The sequence below is a fragment of the Epargyreus clarus genome, unplaced genomic scaffold (genome assembly GCF_041222505.1).
Source record: "Epargyreus clarus isolate Ecla_fem2 unplaced genomic scaffold, WU_Ecla_fem_2.2 ptg000004l, whole genome shotgun sequence".
Lineage (NCBI taxonomy): Eukaryota > Metazoa > Arthropoda > Insecta > Lepidoptera > Hesperiidae > Epargyreus > Epargyreus clarus.
In genome coordinates this window covers 795,437-808,351 of record NW_027332212.1, presented here as the reverse complement: position 1 = coordinate 808,351, position 12,915 = coordinate 795,437, and the positions used below count along the sequence as shown (strand labels likewise).

Below are 12,915 nucleotides of genomic sequence, written 5' to 3'. Positions count from 1 at the left end.
ATAGAGCGCTACACTATACACGTTTAAATTAAGACCACATCTTTAATCATTAAGTAAAAGTATAAAACAAAAAATACTTAAGGAATACAGTTCACATACACTTTTTAAAATCAAATTTAATTAAATAAAAAAGAAATTTGACTCCCCTCAAAAACACACACACACACGTAGCGAGATTAACTGTACCACGTGGCCACTAGCGACACTGCAACCACCCTCGTGACCCCAGCTGGTGACAGCGCTACTGCGTCTCGCAGCGGTACAGCTCCCGCACCACCTCCCGCAGCTCCATCTCCCTCGCGCAACTCAGGAGCAACTCGTCGATGATCTGATCTGAAACGCTGTCATATTTCTACCGTTAGCTATATCACTCCGATATCGTTTTGAAGATGGTAGAACCCTTTGTGGTTAGACTGCGGTGGCACCAAAGCCAAACCTACTTCTGCCTCATAACAGCAGTGTTAAGCGCTGCTGTGTTCTGGTTTGAAGGGTGTGGTAAGGGAGACATCTGAGGCGTTTAAGCTCAGTCCTAAGGGGTAGCGAAGCATCTGGGGTTGACAGATGACCATGGGCGGCAGTAGCCAATTTGCATAATGTGGACTGCATTTTCGTCTGCTACTCCTACATTATAAAAAAAATGTTTATTGTTGGACGTGGGTCTTTCAACTTTTTTGGGTCAATCTTTCATATTTTTATGACTTAAATGTAATCGATTGGAACTATATCACAAATGCTTTACTGCTTCTATAACCAAATTCGATCGCGTGTATTTTTTATCTCACCTCACAGAATAGCTTTACGCTGATTTTCCAGAAGAAAAATGAAGACCAGTGGTGACTTTGCAGTTGTATGACAATTTTATGCATGTAAGTTTTTAAAATGATAAGTAGCACAATATTCATAGGCAGAGAAAATCCTGCCACAGGAAAATGAACAACTTACACGGGGGAATTTGCCCATTTTCAGTTTTAATTATTATTATTACTAGGATTGTTATTTCCTTATTTTCAGGTAAACATTCAAATATTTTCTCATATATCATAAATATGTCATAAATTATTTTATTGTTTACATTTCAATTTGGACACTGTCATTTTGAAAGGAAAATTCCCTTCGTGTTTTGAGATAAACAATAGAAGCACAATAAATTATAAACCACAATTATTTGTGCATTCACAAATATTCCTAAGGGCAACGGCGCTAAGCGCTAATGTATTCTGGCTTGAAAGATGTGGTATTGGTAGGCGTATCAACGCATATGGGGTCGATCTTAGGTAGAACTATAAAAATCCTATCTGGAATTGATTATAGATATTCAGGCGTCATCGACTACCTACCATAAGGTGCATTGCTTGCTACTTCTATATTATAAAAAGTGTGTGTACTAAGTAGGCATGAAAAAGTTATACCTCTTTATGGTAATTAATTAAGTAATATTATTACATTAGTCAATTTAATAATTTTAAGAGGTAATTAAACTTTACTTAAAATATTACATTAGTCATTTTATAGTTTTAATAATGTTTAATTTAGTTAGAAAGCAATTACTTTTCCCTCTCGTGGCATGCCTAATGAAATAAACTCGTTTTTTTTTCCACAATGTATCATTTGGCCGCCCTTAAATACTGCCCCGTTACCCCACGCCTCCGTATCACGAGTGCATATTCAGTACATGCCAAGTGTACAGTTTACGTATTCTAGCCAGACATCGCAATAAAACAATCAACGCCTAATGAGGAGGATAACAACGGGCCATTCGGTTTCGCAGATGAAGTGAGATCTGGCCTAGCGCATTATATTGCTGGCGTGGGTCGATCATGATAATCCTTAATGTGTCTGGGGTTTTTCATATCCTCAAGTGGTTTGTTACTGGTTTCTAGAATTTTCTATTGGTAGGTTTTTTTTTATAGTAACAGACAAGCGTGGTCTACATGATAGTAAATAGTCAGTGTTATAATGAGTTCCACATTGGGTTGGAGCACTTCTTAAGGGCGGCGACAAATATTTCTACAGACTAACTTAAAACGTCTTATATAAGCATTTTTTATTTCCCTTCCAATTAGAACACGTATCCATCGTAGTCATCATAGCCAAATAAGTGGCAAACGAGCGTACAATCCAACTGAGATAGAAAGTGGTCAGTGCCGTCCATGGACATCTGTATCCAACTCCGAATAGTACTTATTCATAAGTCGTTCATAGAATTTCAGTACTATAAGAAAAAGTTTGACCGCCTATAGAATTTTCTCTTTTACTCTGCAAATCAGACTGCACCAGCTCCACAGCTGTTAAGAGCACAAACCCGAGTATGTTCACAGCCTCACCTGCCAATCATCTCCCAGGGCTTGCCGACGGCGCTGTTCGCGTACATGGAGCTGGTGAGCATGTGCTGCACGAACTTGGTCCGGTACTGGAAGTGGCTCTGCACCGTGCTCTCCGGGATGTTGAAGTTGAGCCGCAGTCGCTCTGCACCACGCACAGACACGTTCGTCTTTGGGAATAGCGGCTTCGGGGCTTTCTTCTGGATCGTTTCTTCTAAGATCTGTAATTGGTTTTTAGATGTGTGTACGATAAGTACTGAATTGGAACTGCTTCACAAAAGATTGTGGAAGAAATGTAACTATAGATTATACTCGTACCAGTAAGTAATAGTAAATATCCTACTAAATATACCTACATAAAATAACGACTTATGTTTTTAATTTTAATGTTACTAGTTAAATAACGTGTAATCTAGTTATTACTTTAAAAGGAAAACATGAGCTGGTCAAAAATGATCGCACGGAAGAATTATTATCGTAATCTATTTATAGTTGGTGGACTCTGATATCTCCTAAAAAATACTAAAAAATATACAGTTAAATAAATTAGGAAAAATAAGCGAATAAATTATATTTAACCAGCAACCCTAAAAAAAGGTTACTTCAATCCACACGAAGGTGGTGGTGGTCCTTTGTGGTTCAACACCGGCGGCACCACCGCCACACCTATTTCTACCTAATAAAAGTAGTGTTAAATGCTGCTGTGTTCTGGCTTGAAGGGTTTGGTAAAGGAGACATACTTTTCCGAGGCGTTCCAGCTTAGTCCTCAGGGATAGCGGCGCATCTGTGGCCGACCGTGGTAATCCTATCTGGGATTGATTACAGATGTCCATGGGCGCAGTGGGCACTATCAGGTGGACTGCATGCTTGTCTGCTACACCTATATTATAAAATAAACATACCCGTAGTAGTTGCGGCGTGCTCGGCTGGCGCGGACTGCCGCTGCTGACGCACAGCAGCTGGGCGTTCTTGGTGCCGGACACGCGCTCGTGCCTACCGCTGCTGAGGTTGGAACACGATGGTGAACTTTCCGAATGTTAAGTATAACCAAACGACAGATTAAACCTACCCTTAAGGTAGAATGCTCTGTGGTTCGACTACGGCGGCACCAATTTCTTTTTTTTGTTTACGAGGGGGAAACCTTCAAATTGTACCCGACGACTTGGAAGGGACACCGAGTTATGTGGATTTTTTATCCCACTAAAAGCCCCCCCGGTGGCCGTCCTCAACGCTTGGAGAACTCCGGAATCTCCGATGGAACACAACCGGAAAGAAAACCGGACTTTTCCGAAGCATTCCAGCTTGTTCTCCGAGGTAGCGACGCTTCGGTCGACCTCACATAGGAATGTAATCTTATCTGGCGTTGATTACAGATGTCCATGGGCGGTAGTAGCCACTTACCATCAAGTGGACTGCACGCTTGTCCACTACTCTTTTTATTATAAAAAAATGTACTTATTCAAACGACAGTGTTTAACCTACCCTACAATACAAATGTTTAAAGTATATATAGAGGCTAACGTGTTATATTACACACTCGTAGCTTATACTAAGACTCCCTGTATCTTTGGGCTTTATAAACACTTGAAATGATCAAATAAAAACAAAATACAGATATCAAAGTCTAACATTTTTATTTCGATGTTAAGTGGCTGGGCAACAAACCTAAAATATGTTGTGTTGCTAAAATGTGATAGGTAATAATATATTTTGGTAGCAATTGTGGACCCAATTATAGAGGTAAAGTAGTTAAGGAAGTTGGATACCATTTCCAGTACATATCTAACATTATTATTATATCATAATTGAAATTATAACATAATCATTTCTATCAATAGTTTCAAAATTATATTCCTGGAAGCGAATCTACTTCATTTATTTAGTTTTGGATAATTTAATACATCAACATAATTCTTCATATTTTTTTTCAAATACGCTAAGAAGACAATAAGCGTTACACGATATTTAGTGTACAAAACAATATACAAAATATAAATCTACAAGGTATAGGGAGAAGAAGGGCGATTCTATAAGGGTGCGTCGTCTAGACAGTGTCACACAGCGGCCATTTGTCAACTCGCCCTTTGTGGTTCCATGTGTAATGTAATGGTATCGGTGACGCAATACACATTTTCCATATTTGAAGCATATTTATATTTAAAGCATATGCAATAGACCGAATTATAAGATGTATTTCTAACTAGGCTTGTTAAATTATTGATAATTAACTTATTCAACTTTTGCCTACAAAGGATCGAAAAATGAAAATGTATAGTATGAAGAGTCGAGTGTCAAATGTCGATCTTTGATACGCAAAACATTGGATAGATTGATTATAAATCACGGACGCTTGTCGCCTGCGACGGCCCCTAGAACAGATTTATATTTTTATATTATTTTATTTATTTTCTATTTGTATTTTCAACACTTGGTGTACTAAAACACTGCATAAAACAAAATATCACATTATAATAGGAATGTAAAACGTGTTTTTCCAATATCAGGGGGAATGTTATGGCGATGCAGCGGGAGACCGGGACCGACGCGACGTCTAGGCAATGATGTTAGAGGACACATCCCATCAACTCACCCCATGACGTAAAAGTTAGTGATACGTGGTCTGGCAAGTGTTAAAATTGGAGAAGTGGTATCCAATGGGTATTTTTATTTATATAACAAACAGTAGGAAATATGAGATTCTGTTTATGACTGAATAGGCTCTGAGATTTTAATTCCATAGTAGATATAAAACTTGACTGTATTAAAACGCATTATGGGAAAAGCTAGGTAAGGTCCGTTCCAAAGTGAGGATTAAATTATAAATTTAATATTTCTCTTTCTCATAATACTAATGTAAAAAGAGTTCAATCGACACGCTTTTGCCGCAGCAGATAATTTAATTAAATTGTCGCGTTTTATATGTGAATCTGATGTTATTCTGTTTATTTGTGTTATTTTACTTTTTAATTTTAACTGTACTATACATATATTATTAAACGATGACCTGCAGTAAATGTACTTTATTCATATTTTGCATCGTATTTACATGGATTTGGCCCAAATGCAAACCAAACGACTGTCGATACAAAGTGCTCCACGTGCGAATAAAACGGGTATCGTCTAATCATATGCAGAGTCGGGCATTTTTGGTATTCGAGTACTTTAGTACTCAAATAAAAAATAATCGATTAATTACTCGAGTCCAGAGTATTCACAAAGTACCCGAGTTAGTTACGAAGTACTCGAGTACTTTACACACAATCCAATAACACGAAGACCAAAAAAAAATTGCCTAAACTAAACAAAATTAAATATGTTGTTACTTGCACAATTGCTGCTGTATTCACTCGTTTGCCTATATAAGGTACATAAGACTGGAGTCAGTGTACGAGTACCGTCAGTATTCGAGTATAACTGGTACTCGAGTATCACTTATTAGTACTCGAATACGCGAGTTTATCTAAGTACTCGAGTACTGACTCGAGTCGACCTGCCTCGTACATCTCTAGTATCGACCCACATTAATTCAGGCATTACGTACTTTTTCACGTGCGATACGTGCAATTGAGTTAACCAACAATATAATCAGAAGTGCAACGAGCGCCAAGATAATTGTAATAGCCAATCCAATTCCGCAGATTGAGACGTCCTCGCCTGTTGATGTCACCCCAGTTTATATTCGGTTGAGATGTTGTTTTTATGGGTTTTATACATTGATAGCGTTGATGCAACCGTGCTACTGTAAGGTCATTGTTAAGTGCCCTACCTATTTCATACGGTATACATTCAGTTATTGCTTCCGTGGACGTGTGAGACACGTTCCAACTGATTTTGCAATGGTTTTTATTACAAGCAAATAATAATATAATATAAAAAAACCAAGTAGAATACTGTTTTAGTAATCGCTTTAGTAATAAATTATTGATTCTATACTATGAATACCCGTGAAGTTTTTCTATGATAAAATCTATGTTTATAATAAATTTCAGACATTTTAATGTTTATTCATAATCACAAAATCACATCATAACATTCACCGGATGTATGGTTTTAGAGTCGGGAGAAATATTTTAAAAAGTACTGCAATTCATACTGTACTACGGTTAAACATGGAAATGCTAACTGGAAAAGTTCCAGAGTAAGTTTGACTGTGGATCGCAGGTACTACAAAGGTTATTGTTAACTATTTAATGTAACTAATAGTAATTAATTGACAAACAAATGCACAAACACACTTTAAACGTTAGAAACTTGAAAAACGAGTTAGACGAGCATTAAGAAAAGTTTTTAGAAATGTATCCTATGAATGCCTAAACAGGATTTAAAAGCACGAAGCGAAATAATACTCTGTAAGAGTTAAATTAAAATTTGAGTAAACCAAAAGTAAAGATGACATAAGCTTACAAGAGCCTCTTGCAGTACCGAGTCAGAGGTACTCAAAAGTCTAGTGAACGGTACTTACATTTCCAAATTAGTTGACAGTAGGAATGATAAAAGGACAATTTATAATAGTTACAAGTGCTAATTGACACTTATAGCCGCCTACTAACTATTTGTTTACATTACAGACTTTGAAACATTAAGACGTTAACAATTGTACAATTTAGCAAATTAATTAATATCAAAAATAAAATGTTCTATTATTATAATATCAATCCAAAATATACTCAAGATATCAAAAAAATCATTCATTTTAGTAGTGGTGGTTTTATTGGTGTTTAGTGGCGTTAGTACTTATTTAATGTTATTTCGTAAAATAAGCTCAGTATTCACTGCAACTCTTTAAGTCCCATATCTGCGTACAGGTCTCTCACCACAACTGGGGGAAGCGTACCGTACTCCACAACGCTGCCAATATGAATTGGTGAGAAGAGAAACAAGCTAGTAGCCAATACGAAACTAAGCTTCCAATGCTTAACTTTGTAAATAGATAGGATATTCCATTTAATACGACATAAACCCTAAAAATAGCGAATGATGAGTACACACCCATATCAAGATCTTTATAGATAGTATAGTAGTATGGAATCGATGTTCACCCTCGTAACCTTGGCCCCGGGGCGCATCAGATAGCGGAAGGGATCCGAGCTCGCGCGGCGCCGGCGGGCCCCTGGCACCGGTAGGGCGGCCAGGCTAGTGTAAAACCATTTATTTATGAGTGCGAGACGATTCGAGTTTACGATTTCAACTATCACTGTCTTATAATGGCAGTGTCGTTCTTTTTTATAACATTTTAGTAGGAAATAAATATACAGTTCACATGGATAAGTTCCGTATGGGGACGATCTGTGAGGAGATCTATGAAGTTCAAATGTCTTATTTAAGCCTCTGTTTTAATATAACAAAGCATAACACAAAAGGGTCTGATGTTGTCGTTAACAGACAGAGGTGCCGTCAGAGTAAATAACGAAGAGTTATAAAAAATTAAAAACTTGTATTATCTGTATTGATCATATCATATCATAAAACTTATTATTCCAATCTCTTTCGAAAAGATCTTTCTTCTCTAACATTCATTTTCTCGGAATGCTTTCCCATATACCTACCGAATAATAGCTTCCGCGAAACAAGTGCCATTTTAGATAAACTCACGCGTAGTAAACGTTCATGTAATTCAACACAGCGATACGCACTACGCAGTAGTACGTGGAAGTACGTCGCACATGATGTGTCCCATATTGTACATGGCACGTAGTAACCCTACGCTCACCGTCAACATTGTAGTTGCATTCGGCACGAACAAACCCAATAAATACACTTATTCGCGAGCTTTCCGGAAAGCTTTTAAAGAGTAACGATTTTCTGATTTTTTTTTATCACAAATACGTACTGCATTATAAACTTTTGTTATTACTTTATTTCCTCGTGTCTTTAGTAACTGGATTTTTGGATACAGAATTCTGGCAGGTAGCGTAGTCATTTGCTGACTTAAAGGATGCAAGGGAGAAGCTGTTACACGAGACATTCTAACTTAGTCCTAAAGGGTAGCACTGAATATGGCCAAGCGCAAGTAACATTTTGTCCCTATTTGGGTTGATTACAAATGTCCACGGCAGCAGTAACCACTTACCATTAGACTGAGGGCCACAGACCTGTATTGTACTGTTGAGGGCTCACTTATTACTTCAATTTCACAGTAATCGAATAACTGCATAATCTAACACAGATACGATGACCCAAACAACGAAACCCATAAAAGCACAGCAATGCAACAGTGAGCTCAGAGCGCGTGACCTCAGGACGCGATGGGAGAACAATGGGATGGTCGCACGTTGGCCGCAGAGGTCACCAGCTACTATGGGCCGATAACGTAATGTTACGTGATGGTGGGCCCAGGTGAGTAACTCATTGTGGATTGGTTGTGGATAATTGGACAATAGTCGATAACAATTGCCATCGGTGCGATTTAGGTACGAGTGGGTTAATCCAACACTTATGATTTATCAATACAGACCACCTATTCGCATAGAAACAGCGAGGTACATTATGCTTGCTTCGGGTCTTCCCTAGTAGAAATTCGTTTCCAAGACTAGGGCAAAGTAGTGCGTATACGAAGAGTACGACAGGAAGAAAATAATTGATTAATATTTTAAGACATATCTACGGGAAAATATAAAAGAAAATAAGAAAATGGTATAAAGACATAACGTTCGCCAGTCAACTTAAAAAAAGAAAATAAAGTAACTTTTTAGTTGCTTACGGATGATTCAAGTATTATACTAGTATGTATGTAGCACCAAAGGATTTTTTAATCAAAAAAGTGTTTTTTTAGTAAGTAGCTATTACTTGCACTGATTACGTAAGCTTTTCCGCACTCCATTAGAGTGAGGAAAAGCTTTCCTTACTTTCGCTGACAAGGGGAGGCAACATTCTGCCTACCTACGCAATACTTAGATTACCCTTTATCACCGGAAACACTAGGTACAAATTCCTGCGATTACGAGTACCTACTTAATAAAATACATGAATTTGTCATAAAATCGATAAAATTCAAATAAAAGCATACATTCGACAATTCATCCAAATGGATAGATAAACATTAATTTTCATAGGAACGGTGCTGATAAAGTATTTCTGTAATTTCTCGGCAAACATTACTTACTTAACCTTAATATAGCTGATATCTTCTGATTACCGTAGACGGCAGGCGACAAAGGTTGCTTCATTGATTTTTATGAGACAAACTTCATGCAAGTACTTCACGAAATACTAAAGAATATTGTGCTTAGAGGGAAGTTACGTACAACTTGTGTCTACAATTAGTGCAACTCTTTCTGTGTATATAGTTAGAGGATGGTTCAGGTTAGTAATCAATCTATGACCTGATGTTTCCATACTGCCCTGACATAATGCTTAAACCTCTGACAAGCTTTGACGACTACCTTCCAAAGACAACAAGGGGCAATGAGATGTTTATGTATATTCCAAAGCACATAAACACATCAAGTTTATCCAGTAGCTTGCATATATCCAAGTTTTGACAAAGTCCAACGACTTTGTAGAATTGATTATTCTTACTTATTTTAAAAGACATTTGAATTATAATTACATAAAAGACGAAAATATATTAAAAGTCTTCGAGCTGATTCTAATTGAATGAAACGAACATTTTCAATGAATCGGTCATAAAATAAGCAATCAATGTACTTTATCGTTAATCTGTCTAATATTAAATCGGCCAGCAATTTCGTCAATGTGATGTAACATCTTCAACTTGCCAGGTTTCTCGTACCTGCTCGGCCGGTGTATCACCGACATCTAATCGCTGACGAAACAATTCGAAGTATAAACCAATAATTACATATCTCTTTGTTTTGTGGACTCAAGTAATTTTCCACATAATCGATTAAGGATTACGATATGTGATAAGGTATCGTTGTTTTTTCCTCGTATTGTTTAGTGACTTGTAAGATTTTTCTAGCATCATCAATATCATAAGTCATTTACTGTCGCCCTAACGGATTTACTTTCTGAATGAGAAGGATTAACTGAAACCTAAGAAGATACGCCTCGCAAAATTGTATGTGCATTATTAGACCATTTAAACCAAAGCACAATAGCTAGATTCACTGATACACTGCATTATCACCGGCGAATGTTAGAGTTCTTTCAATTCGTGTTGCTGTAAGGGAGACAGGTGTGGGAGAACGTGATGATTATAAAAATGTAATAAACCAACTCTTTTTATTGAGATTTCACCAGTATAAATAAAGTGTACAAATCATAAACAATTAAAATCTATCAATGCCAACATAATTGTTCGAGTCCATACGTTTTATCAAGTTATTGAGGCTTAGGATCTAAGAACACGGGCCTCTGACGTAGCAACATAGATCTATTTTGCATTGATCATAGAGGTTTAGACCACAGCGACCACTAACCGTTACGTACCCTGAATGCAAGCTTCATACTCGTATTACATAAGATAAATATTTGTAAATTAAATACCATGTGATATCGAACATTGCACTACTTCCGAGAACCCACTTGAATGAGTCAGAAGATACTTAAGGGACCCCATGACACGTGGGCAGGGTCCTAAATTAACCAGACCAGTCATGTTTTTGTGCAAAAAATCACCACTTCACCAAATTTAGACACATCGGCACCATCAACCACGTAATTATTCACGCACCGGTTAGGGTTCCAGTGTGGGCGGCGCTTCGATTGGCAATTACTTTGTATCGCTGTCTTTATCTGATGCTAGTATAAGATAGAGATGTAGAAACTTAATAGATCTCTATACGATACATTTGACACGTTCGCTAAATACACAATTGTTTAATATGTTTCACGGATTTGTACCGATTGAGAGGTTATTGGCACGCCTTTTGTGTTTTTCATTGATAAATTGAGGTTTATATTTAGTAGTGTGGTTACCAGCTATGTAGCATAGCTTCATGAATGTTGCACAAAGCAGAATCAGAATGAACAAAAATGTCCTTCCTTCCTGTGAAGCTTATTTATTGGAGCCACCACTAGGCAAAATCAACATTACATTACATTAAAGTCAAACATTGTGATTACATGAAAAACCTTATTTTCTATGGGACGATTATGTTAATTATAACTTCTAACGACTAAGATATGGTTACACACCAAATATGCCAATTTGCGGTTTGATGACCAATTTTACTTACTAACCAGACTATACTGCATCAGTCACTAATTTTCATATTCGATGTTCGAGAGCATCTGTGACTGATTACACGCACAGATTATTAGGACATTTGTTAAATATTTTTCTGTGAACATTTCCTATTGTTAGTCAATATAAAATAGTATATTTACCCCAAAGCATCTCCACCACAAAGCTGTCGCAGCAACCTGCTCACCTCGCAGCTTGTCGGAGTTACTTCCGATGCCTGAAATAAACAGACGTTTCAATATACGAATATATTAACATTGTTACGGTATCTTCATAACATTCTGACGATGGTATATTTTCTTAGGAGTTTAATAGCAGCGGTACCACCTCATAAATAGAATTCCAAAAGTTCTGCCAGAGTCTCTCCCATATGCTGAGATAACCCCTGCGATTAAGCTGAAACGTTTCACGTTTATAAGTATCGCTATGACAGACAGGTACAAATATCCATTCGAACCAACGAATGTTATACTACATACAAAACTTAAAAAAAATAGGAAATCAAGTTATAATTCGTTTGCGTACATTCCGTACTAACAATTAACATACACATTAGAATATCAACCCTTAACCGTCACATTGCTGGGCGTGAAGCGCCTTTTAGAATGAAAGTATTTAGTTCATAGTGTAAGCGAAATCCACTGGCTTAGTGCGAGTTGGTAAACTTCACACGATTAGAACATTAAAGAGATTTCTCAGGCATGTACGTTCCTCGTGAAGGTTTCGTCTAAGTCCGTTATTTAAAATTCATATCTTTCATTTCTTGCAAGTCTAATTTGTTACCGTTATTTACAGCACTAACAGTGTGGTGAGCAACTAAACCAGGGGTCCGTAAACATGGCGCTCGATCCTCGCGGGTATCCCACGGGCATTGTGAGCCGTCATCTGCCAGCCCCGTGCAATTCTCCAGTACCCGTAAATGCAACCGTTACGTCATCACCGATAAGGCGCCTGTATTTTCGCTTCGGTAATAGTGATGTGACGTCTTTATTTTGATCATTATTGTTTATGATTGAATTTATTAGTATTTTATTTAACTCATTCATACACATATCCTAACGACAAACATGAAAACTTTATTTATCCAAATTTGACATATAACATTCTTTATATTAGAAGACCCAATTACACATTACTACTAGTATAGTTCTTTTTATATTGATTTTAATATGTAATTATTATTAGGTGATTACCATTATACCTATATGACTAAAATTTGCAATAATTGTATCAGTGTATGAAATATATTATACCTATTCAATCCATGTGGCTCGAGTAAACTCATCAAATTAATCTCTAGGTATCTAAATATTGATATGATTACAAAGAGACCATTTTTAAAACGTATCGAGATATGCTTATCTGTCTACATATATGTTTTATGACAAATCTCGTGACTAATCAAAGACAGATATTAAAGTATGAAAATGATTTTTCGAACTCTAT

The 12,915-nt window shown here is 36.9% G+C and overlaps 1 protein-coding gene across 1 annotated transcript in view; it reads right to left on the bottom strand.

Moving 5' to 3' along the window:
• Positions 1-28: 28 nt before the first annotated feature.
• Positions 29-12,915, bottom strand: part of LOC140757114 (uncharacterized) — a 45,929-nt gene continuing 33,042 nt past the window's right edge. The window contains exons 16-19 of the mRNA XM_073092650.1: positions 11,613-11,686; positions 3,224-3,320; positions 2,325-2,542; positions 29-341 (exon numbers count right to left, since the gene is read on the bottom strand). Of these exons, the coding sequence (XP_072948751.1) occupies positions 242-341; positions 2,325-2,542; positions 3,224-3,320; positions 11,613-11,686 (489 nt within the window). The 3' untranslated portion in view covers positions 29-241. The remainder of the gene's footprint in view (positions 342-2,324; positions 2,543-3,223; positions 3,321-11,612; positions 11,687-12,915) is intronic.